We start from the raw sequence: 19592 nt of genomic DNA on the forward strand, positions 1-19592 counted from the left end.
GAGTGATGAGTGATTGAGACGGCCTCTCTGTGTGGATGCAGTTTGAAAAAGAAGAAAAACATTGCTCTTGATTTGTCGCATCTATTCTAGGAAGATGAGAATCTCCAAAGAAACACACTGATGCTTAAGCGCTCTCTGAGTAGGTGCCCTGCCTGTCTTGTTTACGTCTCAGGAGATGTTGTCTTTCCCCATTATATTCACAATGACCTGTGCTGTTGACATGTCTGCTTCTTTCCTTACTCTTGTTTCTCTGGCTCCCACTGTGTGCTTCAGAACGCAGAATTGAGAAGATTCCTTCATAAGAGCCCCATCATCTGTTTTAGATGGATGCAGTCACTGTTGGTGCTTGAGGCTGAAAGGAGAGGTTTAGAATGGCCACTTGGTCACAGAACGACTAGGTAGTGATGCGGAAGCGGAGGAAAGGATTTATATGTTACTGAATAAGAGCAGATGGAAGGGCTTCCGAGTGGGAATGTAGTTTAACAAGTAGAATAGTTGCGCTTAAAAGGTCTGGAGCAGAGAGGTTGTTTCTTTCCGACAGTGGCTCAGTGATTTCTGCTTGGAGAAACCTCCATGTGAGTACAGTGCCCACCTGTGGCTCTGATGGGGACTGCACATCCTCTGTGCCAGTGTTTCTCAAACAGCCTTGGGTCACTTTCAGGTGGGTCACAGCCTGCCCAGTGCCCCCTCCCTTGCCTGCCACACCCCCAAGCTTTGCAGTTTCAGATTTGATGAAAGGTGCTTTGAACTATAGTTGGAAACGAGAGGCAGAAATCATAAAACAAACTGACAACACCAAAGAGAGGTCTGAAGGATTCGTCAGCAGTTTATTATTTTATTTGGGGGGGGGTTCCCCATACAAAATTCAAATAATTTGAGTAATTTGTGCAGATAACACAACCAATTCCTTTGCAGAACAACTAAGGCTGTGCTCTTAAGCCACCTTTTAAGAAGACAATCCCACTGAAATCAGTGGAAATGATTTTTGAATAAACTTTCCTAGGACTGTGTTGTAAGAAATTGATCTTTCGCTCATTCACACTATCTTAGCAAATGCAGATTGCAATGAAACCTTCAAGATAACTGCACAAAAGCCTATTTCTACACAGCATTATAAAGACTGGGAGCTAACTACTGTAAATTAATGGACATAAGAAATGCAGCAGGAGATTCTCATCTAGGTAACCATGAATACGAGAAGCATCACTGGAAAAGAGAAATACCTTTTCATCTCCAGCACACCTATGCTAGAAGCAGCTCCTAGCTATTTAGATTGCAGAGCCTGCACTGGTTTGCACTAGTTTCTATTAATCCAGCATGGACTGATGCTCATCTGTGCATCTTGTATGGTTGGGATGCACTGAAACAGAACATTTTACACCCTAGGTTGAAAACTATGGGAGCTTCCAGTGTATAGCCATACATTTATGCTAATATGTTTGCATGGGCATTGTATGAAATTGCCAGCTAGTGGCTTTCAGGATGGGTGAATCTGTCAATTTCCATTTCTCAGATCTTCTGTAATCTTAAATTCAGTTCTCCACATTTCCACGTATATAAAATTCACCAGCATTTTCATGCTAATTGATCCTAACAGATGCATGCTTGTGCATAATTTCCCCTACTATACACATTTCTGCAAAGCAGTTTTCCCCATCCTAGCATACTTTGTATCTTATTTTCACAAATATAAGCATTGCTATGTATGCTTTCCTCCAACTGCAGATTCTCAAGCTGTGGAATGAGACTCTGTGGGAGGGGGGGTATTGTGATTTGAAGTTCCAGGAAGGGAAGGATCCTGAGGTAAAACTGTGCCTTCATTCTCACTAACTGAGGTTTGATACTGCATCCATGGCCACAACTACTCCATACTTTGAAAGCATCATCATGCCCCTTTGAACAGTCGTGGCTTCCCCCAAAGAATCCTGGGAACTGTAGTTGATTAAAGTTGCTGGGATTTGTTAGGAGGACACCTACCCCCCTCAGAGAGCTACGATTCCTAGAATTCTGTGGAAAGAGGGATAGACTGTTAAGCCACTCTGAGAACTATAGCTTTGTAGGGGGAATAGCAACTCTCAGCACCCTTAACAGACTACATTTCCCAGGATTCTTTTGGGGAAGCCATGACTATTTAAAGTGGCATGATACTGAAGATGGGGCCTACTTCTACTACTACTACCACCCTTGGAAGAGGCAGGATAGGCCTGGAATGGGATAACGGCAGGTTGGGAATAAAATTCCAGAGAGGGAAAAGAGAGATGGTCCAGATAGACACTTCTTGATTCACATTGCTTCCCTGCGGTGTAATGATCTCACCGCTGCACTTATAGTTCAGTCTGAACAAGACGCAATGCTTTCTTCATGTTCTCTATTACTGAAAAAAAGGAGAGAAAAAGATAGTGACGTGAATGATGATCATGGTTAAAAATAGAGACAAGAAACTACCAAAAATCCTGCTGTTTTCCCCACCCCACTGACCTTTGGAAGCAACAGCTGGGATCTTCTTGCACATGGAGAGCAAAACAAAGAACCCAGAAATGCTTTGAGCTCCATCCAGTCAAGTGCAGGTGCAATACAGCCACATACCAATTAATCTCTACCTGGGCCCAACAGACCTCTGTTTGTTCTCCCTGTCCCTAGCTCTATATAAGTATGAAGGCAGCAGAAGGGGCCAGTGCGGGGAAGGGGAGATATGTGCTTGGCTCCCCATATCTGGATCTTGGCTGACACACAATAGTAAAATGGTGGTGCGACCTTTTCACAATTGTCAGGAGCTTTCCTTGGACGGCTCTTCAGCAACTGTGTGGCTCCGAGAGGCCATGCCTGTAGCTGCGGGAAGTGGCAGTGGCAAAGGTGCAGGGGGAGGGTTTGAGTGGGTGGAGGGGACAAGAGATGGAGGCAGAGGGGAAGGTGGAGGCATGGTGCATACGGGCGCCTATTTTTCTTGAAAAAAACCTCTCTCTCTGATCGGAAGGTCAGCGGTTTGAATCCGCTGGATGGGGTGAGCTCCCGTTGCTCTGTCCCAGCTTCTGCCAACCTAGCAGTTCGAATATATATACAGTGGAACCTCTACTTACGGACGTAATCAGTTCCAGAGGTCCATCCACAAGTCGATCCAGGTCGCTGGTAGAAGCGCCATTGTGCACAGGTGCATTCAGCGGCAGCACGCTTCTGAGCATGTGCAGACAGTGTCAGCCTCTTCTGCGCATGCACAAATGGCAGAAGCCGCTTCTGCACATGCGGGAATCGCTGCAAACCCAGCATTTACTTCCAGGTTTGCCGTGGTTGCAGCTTGGATTGGGCCCAAGTAGAGGCGGTCATAAGTAGAGGTTCTACTGTATATATATGCCACAAGCACAAGGATAGCAGTGCACTGCTCCCCTGGCCAATGTCCATATGCTCAGAACATCTGAAACAGCAACCTGTGTGTGTAAGTATATGAAAGCTCCCCTTTGGATTCTGCACTAAACATGCAGACATCAGGGCATGGGGCCAGTAAAGCATACAGGCACTAGTGCTGTGCTGTCAGCTGTCCTCAAAATTCTAGAATTTCTTGCTTTAATGGAAATGCACATGTCCAGGAAGGCTGCAGAGTGCAGACCACTGCTGGGATGATATGTAAGGTGAAAAAAAGGAACCTCATTGTTGGTCCTACAACAATAGGATTCCGAATGCAGCTGTCTGATTGGTCCTGGAACAATAGGATCCAGAATGCAGCAGTCTGATTGGTCCACAGGAGCCACCCAATCCAGCTCCAGGTGGAAGTGAATCCGCAACCTGATTGGCCTACAGGAAAATCCTGGAATTAGCCAATAATGTGGGGCCCATTGTGTAAATAATGTATATAAAGGAGACATTCTGGGGGAACTTCCATTCCTCCTCACCACTATGAGCTAAATAAAGAGCATGAAATCCACTCTTGACTCCGAGTATATTTCACTCATAAACACCCCTTGGTTTCTTCAAAAGTAAGGCGAGCAAGACAAAAAAACCTGCACCCAACTTGTGAGAGTTTCTGTAACATTTTCTTCCCACTTTGATAATTTTTGAAAGCCATTTCTTTTCTCATTAATTAATAGAGGGGGTTTTTTTAGGTTTTTTAAAGTGCAGGAGGTAAATTTTTGGCACAGCAGTAAGCAGAAAGTGCAGACCTGCTTCTCACTCTGGGTGTTTTGTAATCTCCTGGAGGGGTTCACCTGAGCACTCCCTGTATGGGCAGCACAAACATAAGCTTGTTTTGAGGAATCAACTCACAGACTGGCAGGTCTTGAGGCTCATAAGTATAGAGTCGATTGGAGTATCTTCCAGTGATATCAGCCCTTACCGTGAGAGAAGGATCTGGAAAAGCAAACAATATATTGCAGTCATCCCTGATATAACACCATCTTACTCTTATTTCATGCTAAGAGGTAGGAATTAAGATTTTTGAGGGATGTTACTCAGTTGTCTGTAATGAAATTAATTTTAATATGGCTCAGTCTAGAGTCTGATTCCGGTTATGGTTCTCAGGGCAAGGACAAACCATAGTTTGCTGGTTTGGATGTGATGGCAAACTATGGCTTTCTGAACACCTGGATATTACTAATTAATTAGTACAGCACTCGAAGGAGACGGAAGCAGAGGGATGAGAGAGCATGTGTATAAGAACTTGTTCCTATAGCACCAAACAATAGTTTAGCATTAAGTGTGAACCAACCCATTGCACAACAGTGATGGACGGTTGGGATGTGAGTAGGAATCTATCTGGGCTGTCTCTTAGTTGAAGACCCAGGTCATCGAGCCTGAGCTTCCGCCGCCGCCACCTGCCACAAACCACCAGGAGGTTTAACAAATTGAAGGACATTGTCCTCTTTCTATGCTCCGCCCAATGGCAACATGCAGATGGGGACAGATACACCCCTGCTTTAAGTCATTTACATACTGTCTTCTCTTGTATATTATTTACTACAAAGCTTGATGACTAAGTTTTTTAGTGACGAAACATTGGATTACTGGAACAACCTCTGAGCGCTGAACCACTGGTATATCACAAGTGGACTCTTTATTTACTGTGTTTGCTATTGTTTAAGATAAAACTTGTTTGGGGAAGAAACTACCTTTGACATTTTTATGGATGTTTAGTGTTTGTTTACAGATAGTTGCCTTGGTGATATTATCTTGTGTTGATTGCAGTAGTCATTGTATCACCACCCTGTTCATTGCAGGGGGCCTTCTCTGTAGTGGCGTCCGTCCTGTGGAACGCCCTCCCATGAGATGTCAAGGAAATAAACAACTATCTGACTTTTAGAAGACTTCTGAAGGCAGCCCTGTTTAGGGAAGTTTTTAATGTTTGATGTTTTGTTGCTTTTAAAATTATTATTATTAATATTCTATTGGGAGCTGCCCAGAGTGGCTGGGGAAACCCAGTCAGATGGGTGGGGTATAAATAAATTATTATTATTATTATTATTATTATTATTATTATTATTATTATTATTAAACAAACCACCATTGGCAAGATTGGCAGCAACAACAGCAGATATGTACCATGCTTATGATACTACTGTATTCTCTTGTTAATTATGCTCTCTTAGATGAGTATTTTGTATTCCTTTAGTTATGTTTTCTTTTGAAATCTTTCAGATAATTATTTTTTTTAATTAACTTTGTTGTGTTAAATGTGTATTCTGTAGTTGACCACCTTAGCAATGTTTTGTAGAGATCTACGGCTGCAATGTTAGCCATGTGTTTATTTTAAGTTTACATTACTGCTAGGAACAGGCAATTTTCACCTTCCCTTCACCATCCCTGGACTCTCCTGCAGTGTCAACCAGCAGTTCCTACTCCTGAAAGACTTAGATGGGCTACTGCTGGAAATCCTCATGCTTCATTGAGATGAGGTTTCATTTTAGGGTCATAGTCACATCCAACACATACCTACAAACATGATTCGAGGCACATATTGTCCATCAGGTGACATGTTCTTGTCTGTTGTTTCATGCTGGCAGGAAAAAAAGAAAAAAAAGAATGCACACCATCTTAACCTTTAGCACTAAATCAAGCATTATAACTGCAAACAATAAGTTTAATCTGTGCATTACATGTGCGCACCATCAGATTAAGCATGATGAAGTTGTTCTGGCACATCTCTTGAATTTCTTGATTGTCCACGAAAACCTTCTTCAGTGCTGGAGAGAGCAAAGGAAGATTGTCATTCCAAGTGCAAAATACAACAAATGCCAAGAGAGTAGGCAAGCATTCCTCTTTATTAGAGTGTTGTGGGCCAGGAGTCAGCTTCGCCTGGAGAACAGCAGCCTGAAGGGGGAGAAGGCAGAGTCACTCCACCTGCAGCTGATCAGCCTTCAAGGACACAGAGGAGAAGAAGGCACTGATGAGAACCAGCTGGCTTCAGCCTTCTCAAGCAGAGATTCCAGCAGCAGTTAGATGCTGGCAAGAACTCTTGTAGCTCCTGGCCCTACCTTGCTGCTTCCTGCTTGTCTTGACCCCATGATCATCAGATTCCCTGACCCCTGGACCATCTGACCACATAGATTGCTGTTTGCCCAATCCTAAGACTGGACCTGACTTTGGATGCTGACTTGCCTGACCTCCAGGCAAGTACACCTCAGAGACTCTTCTGGTTGGCTGGCCTCCCAGCTCCACTGAACTCTGCATGCTGTTGTTCTACAACAAGACTACGACATAGAACAATACAAAATAGAACCATCCATTGTGGTCATACCTTTCATGACCCCGTCTTCCTCTTCACAACAGAAGACAGAACTGGCACCCCAGTCAAAGTCTTTCCCACCAAGGCAAGAGACATTGTATTTCTATTTGAATTAGCGTAAGGTTATCAGATGTCCCTGTTTTCTGGGGACAGTCCCCGGATTTACAAATCAGTCCCCATACAAAATCCTATCATTCCTACTGAAGTTGAAAAGTGTCCTCGGATTCATTGAAAAAAAATCTGGTAACCTTAATTAGAGTCAAATGCGTATCCTGTTTCCTTTTTGCAGGGAATATGCAAGCAGCCAACTGAAGTGCAGCACACAGTAGAATCATTTATGTTTGCAGAGATGCAAGAAATTGTCACTTCAAATCAAACATGCTTGATTTACCTTGACAATACGGACAATCTTCCAAATGGTGAATGACCATCAGTGGCTTATTACTTTTCCAAGGAGAGAGAAAAACATATTAGGTTAAATGCAGATACATTTTTCTATCATAAATGGGATGATGGGCAAATGGTGTGGCAATGAATTAAGTAACAATTACAAAGTACATTGAACAGGCTCAGAGAAATCCTCTGCAAACGGACAAGAAAAGTAAGCAGTCTAGGTTTGTTTACCCCGTCCCATTGTAGGATTTCCCTTCCTGACAGGCGCGGGTGAAACACGAAACCTGCAGAGCAACTATAAGAGCCATATTTGAATGTCTGATACCTGTTGAATGGTCTCTTTAAATCTGAAGGTTCATTATTGTTCCACAAGATGTGTATGTCTTTAAGGGCCAGAACAAATAACATGACCTAGTTTTACAGCTGTGAAACAGTATAGCAGGTGCTGCTAAGTTGTGTTAATTAAGCTGTGTCAGCAATTGGGTATAGTATATAAAGAGCAGCACCTAGCTCTCTCAGTACCCTGGGGGATGGGTCATGCTTATTGATATATTTAATGTAAAAGAGTTATTGTTATTGTTATTAAAACCTAGCTAAAGTTATTTTGTGTTCCTTGTAATGTGTGGTCTCCCCAGCAAGCTCTCTGCAGCGCAACTAATCTGCAAATAGCCAACAATACCTTCTTCCATATTTCATCACAAGACTCCTACCTCATACATAAAGCCCATAACAATTTGGAAATGAATTATGTGAAATATTACTTACTCTTCTATCAACCTGCAAGATCCATTAGATCAGTGGGGGGAATTCTACTCATGGCACCACACCTAACAGCAAGGGTGGGGAGACTTTTTGACTGTGACCCCACCCCATGGGCCAACTTTGAAACATGGGCGGGGCAACCCACCTGTCATTCACACGATGTCGTCATGATGCCGAAAGGTTGACAGGTGGATTATCCCACCCACCTGCCAAAATCCCTTGTGCGGGGTTCCCAAGCTTGGTAAGCACAGCTCAAAGGGTGTTGTCAACCCTAAGCTTTGCAAGTCTCCCCACGCTGCTCCTTTCCACCCCTGATGGAAATGGGAAGGAGCCACACGGAGCAAGTTTTCTCTTGCTGCTGCTTTTAGAAATTGAAAGGAGCAGCATGCGGCTGCTTCAAAGTGCAGCACTGGGAGGGAGAATCAGCTTCCAGTGAATGGAAACTGCTTCCTCATCCTTGAGTTGTCGGAGATACAGTGGTGCATCGGGTTACAGATGCTTCAGGTTACAGACTCCGCTAACCCAGAAATAGTACCTCGGGTTAAGAACTTTGCTGAGGATGAGAACAGAAATTGTGCTCTGATGGCACGGTGGCAGCAGGAGGCCCCATTAGCTAAAGTCGTGCTTCAGGTTAAGAACAGTTTCAGGTTAAGAACAGACCTCCAGAACGAATAAAGTACTTAACCCGAGATACTACTGTATATGCATAGTTCTTACACTGTCAGCCTGGAAGGGATATTTTGTTAGAGCAAACTTCCTTCTCCCAAGCAGCTTCAGGGATGGAATCTTACCTTTGTTTTGCCTGGTAGAGCCCTTCTTCATAAGTTTGTACCCAAGTTATATCATCTCCCCATCCTGGAACAACAGATTCAAGGTAGATCACTGTCCATTCAATCATCCAATATATTTTTCAAAGTAATCTAAGCCAGCAGTGAAAATTGCAAATGTCCACCCTTTCCGTCTTTTTATAGAGGCTGACCAGTAGTTTGTATGTCATCCTGTCTGTTATTAGGCACCACTTTTCTCATGACATTTTTGGCACATATATTAAGGTGAGAGCATGTGGGTCAGTGTTTTCACACCATTTGAAAAACCAACCCATCACCATATTCAAGGAGAAGCCACATTCTTCTAGGGCCTTCTCGGTGGTGGCGCCCACCCTGTGGAATGCCCTCCCACCAGATGTCAAGGAAATAAACAACTACCTGACTTTTAGAAAACATCTGAAGTGAGCCCTGTTTCGGGAAGTTTTTAATGTTTGATGTTTTATCATGTTTTTAATATTCTGTTGGGAGCCGCCCAGAGTGGCTGGGGAAACCCAGCCAGATGGGTGGGGTATGAGTAATAAATTATTATTATTATTATTATTATTATTATTATTATTATTATTATTTTATTATTATTTATTAATTAGGTTAGAGTCTGGATGAAGTGATGCTTTCAGGCTAGAACCAGCAAGCAATGATGTTCATCTTTCAAACCACCTTCCTGATCCAGTGGTTATTTAAATAATAATAATTTCTTTATCTTTAAAAATTTCCATACCTCGTTAAACACCTAATTGTTTTGGATGAACTCTAAAAAGTAATCGGATCGTGCAGGGATCCAAAGAACAGAGTGACACTACAGTACCTCTGGAGAGTGTCTGGGGAACTCTTTTTTCCTTTTTGATTGCCATTGCAAAATTGGAGGAAACAGCAATTAGCATGAAAGATAAGCCCAGCGCTGAGTGCATCTTTGTCTTCTTTCAACCCTCTTCAAGATAGACCTTGATAAATGGAAGAGAAAGTCAATGTTTTAACCTGGTATCTTCCTGAGAAGCTGTGCTTGTATGTGTTCTGATAAGATACTTTTTTTATTCTAAGAAAAAGATACGAATTTCCTTTAACAAACTACTGAAACCAAACCCACGTATTAATGAAAAAAGACAGGCAGATTAAGCTGAATGATTAATAGTGATTTCAGGTTCATTTTTATTTTTGCCCATTAGCACAATATCACTAAGAACAATCCCTCTGACTCTTATGAGCAGATGGTGACCAGGAAATGTATACTTGTCTGATATTCAAAAATCTCATTTTATAGGGAAAGGTTTGAATTTCCGAAGGGTAATTTTGCATTTTAAAAAAGTATTAATTTAATGCAACCCCTTCACTCTTGTTTTATGGAACATAAAATGTTTAACAGAACTGAAATGGCTCAGTTTGGCTCAGTCAGTAGAATGTGAGACTCTTAATCTCAGGGTTGTGGGTTCGAGCCCCATGTTGGGCCAAAAGATTCTTGCATTGTAGAGGGTTGGACTAGATGATCCTCGTGGTCCCCTCCAACTCCACAATTCTATGATGCTAGGCACCAAAAATGCCACAAAGCTTCTGACGATAGCTGTGATTTGAATTCATTTTTCTCCCACATCTAACCAGAAATTCAAATGCTAGGCTTGCCCAATACTAGACAATGTTAATAATAATAATAATAATAATAATAATAATAATAATAATAATTAATAATATAATTAATAAACCCATAGGAACTTGGTTGACTTTCTTGTTGAATATTCTAAAGAATGTTTCCTTTCATTGCACCACCCCATTTCATGGTTCCGTAAAGAAACAATTGCAAATTTCATCGAGCAACTAATCTCCGCTGTTCTTTCTTTTCTTTTTTAACAAGACCCGGACAAAATGGGCCATTTGTAAACATGGCTGGTCGCGGCACAATCTTGTAATCTCAGAAATTGGTCTCCCTTGAGTTCAGTGGGGCTTACCCAGGGAAAGGTGGACCTAAAATTGCAACCTGAATTCTGCTAATATTGGCAAATTCTCTCAAATGCACTTTGAAAGGGTCACAGCAGATCGTAGTCGTAAATGTCTACTGAGAAGTTGTCACAAGATTGTGCTGTGGCTTCTTCATTCTCCAGAAATTCTGAAATTGTAAAAGTATTTGCTTTTGTAGAAAAGTTAGGATTTTCAGTATAAGTATTTTACCTTCACAGTAAAAGACTTCATTTAAGAGAACCGATGCAATTTATACATATTTACTCTGAAGTAAGTCTCCAAGGCATTTGCTGCCAGACAAATTGGCATAGGATTGCAGCATTAAGCTATAATCCTATACACTCTTAATTGGGAGTAAGTTCTATTGAGCTTAATTGGACATACTTATGAGTAGACATGCATAGGATTGCACCTTTGACATCAGTTGTATGGAATGGCTTTTCCTCCATTTGTTCTCAGCCAAGAAATCTCTCCTGGGGACAAAAAAGTTAGCTCCCAATTCTCTACATGGTAAATTATTACAGATAAAAGGAGACCTTAAACAATCAATATTATCACTGTCAGATGCAGAGGTTAGTAACAGCAAGCACTAAGCACACCTGTTTAAATAAGAAATTAAAGAAATTTCTTACTAATATCATATTAATTAAAGAAATTAATAAGATATTGTTGAGAAACCATTTCCGATTTGCAAAGACAAAGTTCGCGCCAACCATGGCAGACAAGATTCTTCAAAGACACACAAATCACTAGCCGCTAAACTTTACCCTGGCATTAATATATATATATATATATATATTTTAAAATGAAACATTTTTCTCATTGGGAAAATCTCCCGCCCTCTTCCTTAATACAAGTCATAACTGCTGCTATTGGAAACTTTTGACCCCACCCTAGATAAACAAAATCCAGCAAGTCAGCAAGTTTTTACAACACTATGAAATCTACTTCAAATACAGGTATTGCATCCAAGAGATGCCCCTTAGTGAATATTTCACAGAAAATGGGTAGACCGTGTGTAACTTCTTCCTGACCTGGTTTATTTGCTTCTTTTGTTTAAGGTAAATTTGCAATTAAAAGATGTTAAAAACTCTGGATTTTGCTCACCGGAGCTGATCAGTTGCGCCGGCGAAAGTTCCTTGCCAAGGAAGCAAATGTTTTAAAGTGGGTGTGATTTATAGATCTGAGAAGAGCTGACCTGCCTGGTCCCTTCATCCAGATTTTACAGCAGTATAGTTCCTTGAAAAAGGGATAGCAATGCCTGGCCCTGGCCCATCTCTCCCTCCCTCCTTCCTTCCCCTAAACTTCTCTGCAAGTTCTCCTCCTGGCATATTGAATGCTCAGATTTCTCTCCCCATCTTTGCTTGTATCAGGTGTCATTGCATTGGAAGGGAGGAAAAGTAGCGTTTTTGTGTTCATCTGTGGCTTTTCCTCCCAAATGGCTACAGCCTGGCTCCAGTTCAGTGAAATAAGAAACCAGCAATGAAAGTTGGAACTGGAGGTCCTATTGTTTCCAATGAATGGCTGAGTTCACTAGGACTCTGAGATTAGGGATGAAACTAATAGGAAGATACAACAGTTAGCCTTTGTGCAGAAAAAATGTAATTAAGAAATCAAGGTAAAAAAAAGAGAAAAGTTTAACCGAGAAGGGGGGGGGACCCCAAAGTCCTCACCTTTCACAGAATAATGATTGAGTTATGGATGAGTAAGGAGGACGAAAGTTTTAAATGTGTTTTCTAATGCAGTTCTGCTGATTTCATTGTGCTTTCAGCAGAGAGTTGTTTACTTTGGTTACACACCTATGTTATCTTTGCCCCTTTTTGTTGCTTGGAATACACTGACAATTGGGACACCGATTAGGTGTCAGGAAATCCTGGATATGTGGGCAGCTCTCCCAGGTGGTGAACCTTTGAATTACAGGTGCCAGCTTTGCCACAGAACTAGACTGACTCCGCCTACCTAGGCTGCCTATTGGCTCTTCCTAGACAGGAAAGAGTATAAGAAGCCTTCCTGTTCCAACTGACCATTGTGAATTCTTCTGTTCCTGAGCACTGACGTGTAGTTAGTTATTGCTGGTAACCGAACCTTATGAGGAGCGGTTGAAAGAGCTAAACATTCCAGGTATGTTTAGCCTGGAAAGAGGAGACTGAAATATTAATAATAATAATAATAATAATAATAATAATAATAATAATAATAATTTATTTATACCCCACCTATCTGGCTGGGTTTCCTCAGTCACTCTGGGCGGCTTCCAACAAAATATTAAAATACAATAGTCTGTTAAACATTAAAAACTTCCCTAAACAGGGATGCCCTAAAGAGCCCTTCTCATCTTGCAAACTCATAAATATAAACAACCTAAAGTAATGGTTGATTTCATTGAGTACAGTAAATATAATAAAATTAAGCATGTGTGTTTGATAACTGCTGAAGGAGAGCAAAAGTGTGTTCTCTTCCATATGATATGATAGCCACCTTCCATTATTATTATTATTATTATTATTATTATTATTATTATTATTATTTCTATACCGCCCTATTCTTGGGGGTCTCAGGGCGGTTCACAGAATAAAATCAAGATATAAAACCACAAAATACCTAATAAAAATAAAAACAGCAAACCAATAACACCCCACGCCACAAAAAAACACATTTGAAAAGGGCATAGGATGCAAATTGGATCAATCAAAGGCCTGGTTAAAAGGGAACTTTTTTGCCTGGCCCCTAAAGGTGTGTAATGAAGGCACCAGGCGAACTTCCCTGGGGAGAGGATTCCACAGACGGGGAGCCACTGCAGAGAAGGCCTGTCACATGGGCTGTAACCCTGTAGCCAAGGGCTGTCACATGGAAGGGGGAGCAAGCTGGTTTTCTCCTGCTCTGGAGGGTAGGACACGAACCCATGGCTACAAGTTACAATAAAGGAGATCCCAACTAAACGTCAGGAAAAGCTTTCTGACAGTAAGAGCTGTTTGACAGTGGAATGGCCTCCCTCAGGAGGCTGTGGACTCTACTTTCTTGGAGGTTTTTAAGCAACGGTTGGGTGGCCATCTGTCCTGGATGAATTAGTTGAGATTCCAGCATTGCAGCTGGTTGGACTAGATGTCCCTTGGGGTCCCTTCCAACTCTACAATTCTGATTCTACAGTTCTGACTTCTGGTTTACACCTACCTTCTGATTCATCATCTATTTTTTTTATTTATGAAATATTTATATACTGCTGTATCATCTTTTAAAAAATCAGAGTGGTTTCCAGAATTAAATATACTAAAAGCACATAAAAATTAAAAATCAAAGCCCAGCAACTAATCATCATTTCTTAATTGCCTGCATAAACCTGGCGGCACAGGAAAGTTTTCAGCAGGTGTTTAAAGGTTGAAACAAAAGGCACTCACTGAATCTGTATTAGCAGAGCATTCCATAGGACTGGACCCATGCGGCTAAATAGGAAGGTTTCTTGTTGACAGATGGGACTCGCCAACACTGGAGACAACAAATCATGCTGCTCCAGATTATCTTAGTGACTGATCTTATATGGAAGGGCTTAGGTGATCCTAAGGTACCCTGGACCCACATTGTTCAGGGCTTTGAAAATGAGTATGAGGACCTTGAACTTGGCTTAGCAGTGGATGGGCAGCTGGTTCAGAATGCCCTCTTGATGCATTCTTCTGTCCAGTATTTGCTGGCCTCAGAGCTCCTGACGCTTTGCTCCTGCCTCCCTTCCGACAGCCCATAGCTCAGTCTTGACATCAGGATCAAAAGAGCTCATTAAATGGGTTCTTTCAGGCAGATATACAATCAAGATGAATAGTAGAATCTGGAGCATCTTAACACTGCATGAACTCCTGCATAAATATTTCCTCTTGCAGTTCTTAGAGCACAACCCATAGAATTTAAGTTACAGATAGGTAGCCGTGTTGGTCTGCCATAGTCAAAATAAAAAAATTCCTTCCAGTAGCACCTTAAAGACCAACTAAGTTAGTTCTTGGTATGAGCTTTCGTGTGCATGCACACTTCTTCAGATACACTGAAACAGAAGTTGCCAGACCCTTCTATATAGTGAGAAGGTGGGGAGGGGTATTACTCAGAAGGGTGGTGGGAATGGGAGATTGGCAAGATAGCTGAGATGAGCCTGTTGACGACTCTTAACGACTGTAATAGGTCTTACAGGAAAAGGCAAGGGGTGAGAAGGTGAGAAATGGCTTAGTCATGTATAATGAGATAAGAATCCAATGTCTTTGTTCAGACCAGGTCTCTCCATGGTTTTAAGTTTGGTAATGAGTTGCAATTCAGCAGCTTCTCTTTCCAGTCTATTTCTGAAATTGCCTTTGTAGTAAAACAGCTACTTTGAGATCTTGTATAGAATGTCCTGGGAGATTGAAGTGTTCTCCTACTGGTTTCTCTGTTTTGTGATTCTTGATGTCAGATTTATGTCCGTTTATTCTTTGGCGTAAGGTTTGGCCTGTTTGTCCAATATAGAGAGCTGAAGGACACTGTTGGCATTTGATGGCATACACAATGTTAGACGATGAGCAATTAAATAGTCCCGAGATGGTATGTGTGATGTTGTTGGGGCCAGTAATGGTGTTGTCCGGGTGTATGTGGCAGCAAAGTTGGCATCTGGGTTTATTGCAGGCTCTGGTGCCAGTGTCCGTGTTAAGTCTGGTTGTAGTATTATTGTGGGTTAGGAGTTGTTTAAGATTGGGTGGCTGTCTGTAGGCAATGAAAGGTCTTCCTCCCAGAGCTTGAGAAAGAGAACTGTCATTGTCCAGGAGAGGTTGTAGATCTCTGATGATGCGTTGTACTGTTTTAACTTGGGAGCTGTATGTGATGACTAGAGGTGTTCTGTTATTTTCTTTTTTGGGTCTGTCTTGCAGCAAGTTCTCTCTGGGTATCAGTCTGGCTCTGTTGATCTGTTGTCTAACTTCATCTGCTGGGTATTTTAGTTCTAAAAGGGTTTGCTGTAGATCTCTTAGGTGAGAGTCTCTGTCTGTAGAATTGGAACAGATGCGGCTGTAACGTAGTGCCTGGCTATATACAATGGACTGTTTGGTATGTTTGGGATGGTAGCTAGAGGCATGTAGATATGTTTGTCGGTCAGTTGGTTTACGGTATAAGGTGGTGTCTATGCGCCCATCCTGTATTTTTATAGTAGTGTCCAAAAAATGTATTTCTTGCATAGATTGATTCATTGTAAGGTTGATTGTGGGGTGAAAATCATTAAATTTCTGGTGAAAGGTGTCCAGGGTCTGTTGACCATGTGTCCAGATGATAAAAATATTGTCAACATATTGCAGGTACAAGAGAGGTTTGAGTGGGTAGGAGTTCAGGAAACGTTGTTCTAAATCTGCCATGAAGATGTTGGCATACTGTGGGGCCATGCGGGTGCCCATTGCTGTGCCGCTGATCTGAAGGAACAGGTCATCACCGAATTTGAAGTTGTTGTGGGTAAGGACAAATTGGCAGAGTTTGGTGGCAAGGTCCGCTGTGGTTTTATCTGAAATGGTATTTTATCTGTTGTTGTGCTAGTCTTTCCATCTCTGACTGCAACTGTTGGGAGTATTTAGAATAAAGCGTCTCTTCCACACTGCTAAAGTAGATAACTTTCCTGAACAACTATGACAAGATTAAATTATTTTATTGTTTAGCTTGAATGTGGGGCAGTGAAGGTAGATGAATTCATTATTTATGCTGCAAGCGCCATCTGCTGGGACAAAAGTGCCATGCAAATATTGAAATAATTCCAACAAGTGCTTACAGAGAGCTGCAAAAAAATGATTGCAAATATTCTTATTGTGCATTTTTTAAAATGGCACTGTTTGAATCATTGTTTTAATAATCATTTAAATGCAGCTTGGAGGAAATGGACTTGTTGGGTACTCAGAAGAGTTAAATCAAGTTTGAGAGTTCTGGACTGCAAGGAAATGTTTTCTGATTATTATTATTTTAACCATCTAGTATGAACACAGGAAAAGAAGCCCACTGATGTTTCCTGTATTTGCTCATATCATTAACATCAGAAACCAGTCCAAGAAAGATTCTGGTATTTATGCTCTGGTTGAACCATAAGGCTGATCATACATGTTGCTTTAAAAGTTGGATTCAAGCAAAAGATTTGACAAAGTTCCCCATTATATTTTGGTAGGCAGAACAGATTCAGTGTGGGCTAGATGAGCATCGCATGGATTCATAGCTGGTTGGAAAATACTCAAGAGTGTTCATTAGTGGTTCCCTATCAGACTAAAGGGAGGTTTCAAATGTAATGCTGCAGTTTTCAGTCCTTGGCACTGCACTCTTTGATATGTTTTTAAAATTGGTGCTAGATCAAGGGGTGGAGGAAATCCTTACTAAATTGACAGCAGCGTTTGAAACTCCCATTGTTGTAGGTGCATTTTGCAACAAGGAAGTTCATTAGCGTGAGCAGTTTCTGAGCTCTGGTTTTCAGATTAAAAAACTGCACAGGGACTTTTCTGCCTCCCCACTTCCTGCTACTTTCTGAAGACTGGAGAAGAGACCCTCTTAAGAATATTAGTGGGGCGGGCAGGGGAAGCATGGCTTTGTTTTTTGCAGTCTTCAGATGAGGACTAGACCATGGGGGGAAATGAACATAAGATTTTAGCTGCAGTTCCTTCATTTTCAGCTTTGTATTCTTGTTATAAAAAAGGACGCCTAGACATTCATTCCGCTGTTGCACCCACAACCTACGTTTAAGGTGCCATTTAGCTCCTAGCTTTCATATCTCAGTATCTAACACTGATTTGCAGATGACACAAAGAGGGAGGATCAGGAATAGCTAATGTCATAGAATACTAACACAACATGAAATCCAACATGTGAATGGCAGAACTACAGATTGCTGTCATGAGTATCTCCAAGTTCAGGAGTGGCTCAGCTCCTCCAGGCTGACCATTAATGGGAGCCTCCTGGAAACGAAGAACCATAGATGGTCCTCCTACCTGCAACTAAGTCTTACTTCAGTTACAAGCTCTTCTTGAGTGCAGATGATTTTCTGTACATCTTTGGGTCTTGCCTGTGGCTTCATCCCACCAAGTCTTGTTTCTAGTTCCCACTTGTTCCTGGGACACTTCTTTTGGTTTTTTGCTCTGAGGTTGCTTCCAGATGACCTGTTAATTGAGCATTCAGGTTTGTTTGCAGGGAAGTTAGATGACCATCTTCAGGAGAAGAGGGGTTGCTGCACAAGACTTTCCATTCCAGTGTAATGGCGCCAGTATGTGATTGCCTCTCACGTCAAAGAAGCAACAATCTAGAAGCACCTTGGCTTTCAGGCATGAATCCTGGCTTCCATGTGCATGGCTCTTCTCAGCCTGAGCCCTAACAGTGCACCACTCTCTCAGGTCATAGAATCATAGAGTTGGAAGAGATCATTTAGTACAACTGCCTGCAATGCAGGAATATGCTTTTGTCTCATAGGGGGATTGAACTTGCAACCAGGCTCTAACCAATTGAGCTATCCAGGTCCGTTCCTGTCTGCAAGGTGTCTTGTGATGTAGGGGTTGGAGGAACTGGAGATGGAGATAGTGAAGAAGCTTGGAAAGTGTAATGGGAAGATTGGTTGTGTGTTGTTTAGTCATCTTAGTCATGTTCGACTCTCTGTGACCCCATGAACCACAGCATGCCTTGGAAATTTTCACTTTCTTCTCAAAGCTTTTCCTTTTTTATGTCCATGGAGTTTTCTTGGCAAAATACTGGAGTGGTTTGCCATTTCCTTCTTCACATTTAGTCTAAACTCTCGGCTATGACCTGTCCATGTTGGGTGGTCCTGCACGGCATAACTCAAACCTTCTTGGAGTCATTCAAGCCCCTTCACTACGACAAGGCAGTGATCCATGAAGGGGGAAGATTAGATGCACAGTTAAAAATACCAGCCCCAAGGTGCTACTATGATAATTTGTGAATTAATATAAGCCAGAATACAAATCCTTTCGCCCTCCAGTTGTTGGACTACAACTCCTATGTTCCCTAACCATTGGCCTTGCTAGCTGGGGTTAATAGGATTTGGGGAGTCCAACATTTGGAAGACCAGGGGGTCCCCATCCATGATATACAAAATGACACAAAGAGACGATGACTCTGTCCGATAGGGTGAATCATTGCCTAGAATTTGCACACACAGATGCATCTTCAACTCATTATTATAATTTTAGAATCCTTTACTGGGTTGCAAACCACAAACAATTTTGTGTTTGGTTTTCTTGTAATTTTCCAGGAAGTAAAAAATAAATAAAAATTAGTCAGGGACTCGGATCTATTTCTGGAGCAGTAGACGTGTTCAGAATAAATGCAATCAAATGTCTGTTTTTGCAGCAGATTGATCTTCATGATATCAGTATGATCCATGCATTCCATAGCTTTCCTCCTCAAGGCTTCTTGTAGTTGAAGGAGTGGCACTAATTTGACTCAAATAACGTAAGTAAAAAAAAATAACTTGTAAAAAAACCCGAGGCTCGTTCAAATATGGAAATGTAGTTTTTATGGGTGGGTTTTTTTATGATATTTATGTATAAAATAATTTGCAGGTGATGGAGGAAAAGCCAAACCAGATTTTTAAGGTCAAGAGCCAGGAAATTAGGCTGTGCTATGAAGCCGCTGAATGTTCACAAATGAAATATTCAGAATGCCACGAGAAATGAAAAGTCACTTAATTTCCCCTGCATTTAAAGGTCCCAGTAAAGACTTCAGAAATGAGAATGCTTTCCAGAAACAGATTGGAGAACTTTGGGGCAGCTGCTAAATGAGTCAGCCAGGCATCTGCTGGAAGATTTGCTTTCGTTGCCTTTTTAAATCAACGTTTTCCTGTATTGATAACACTGTACCTCAAGCTTTTAAATGATTATACAATGGAAGCTGAGAAAAGTTGTAGAGAGCCAGGATCTGTAAGACAGCTTTCTCTCCTCTGGATATTTTTGACCTCTTTCTTAAAAGTTTGCCTATTT

The 19592-nt window shown here is 41.6% G+C and overlaps 1 protein-coding gene across 3 annotated transcripts in view; it reads right to left on the reverse strand.

Annotated features, from left to right (window-relative positions):
• Positions 1 to 806: 806 nt before the first annotated feature.
• Positions 807 to 19592, reverse strand: part of AGR3 (anterior gradient 3, protein disulphide isomerase family member) — a 39595-nt gene continuing 20809 nt past the window's right edge. The window contains exons 1-8 of one of the 3 annotated variants that reach the window (XM_083468944.1): positions 11746 to 11844; positions 9497 to 9632; positions 8656 to 8719; positions 7101 to 7153; positions 6091 to 6167; positions 5917 to 5980; positions 4255 to 4338; positions 807 to 2374 (exon numbers count right to left, since the gene is read on the reverse strand). In XM_083468944.1, coding sequence (XP_083325070.1) covers positions 2325 to 2374; positions 4255 to 4338; positions 5917 to 5980; positions 6091 to 6167; positions 7101 to 7153; positions 8656 to 8719; positions 9497 to 9599 — 495 coding nt within the window. In that variant the 5' untranslated portion in view covers positions 9600 to 9632; positions 11746 to 11844 and the 3' untranslated portion in view covers positions 807 to 2324. Of the gene's footprint in view, positions 2375 to 4254; positions 4339 to 5916; positions 5981 to 6090; positions 6168 to 6458; positions 6693 to 7100; positions 7154 to 8655; positions 8720 to 9496; positions 9633 to 11745; positions 11845 to 19592 lie in introns of those variants that run through there. The other 2 variants (XM_083468943.1, XM_083468945.1) reach the window with 2 other exon arrangements.

Source organism: Podarcis liolepis, assembly GCF_965112155.1.
Source record: "Podarcis liolepis genome assembly, chromosome: 12".
NCBI classification, from domain to species: domain Eukaryota; kingdom Metazoa; phylum Chordata; class Lepidosauria; order Squamata; family Lacertidae; genus Podarcis; species Podarcis liolepis.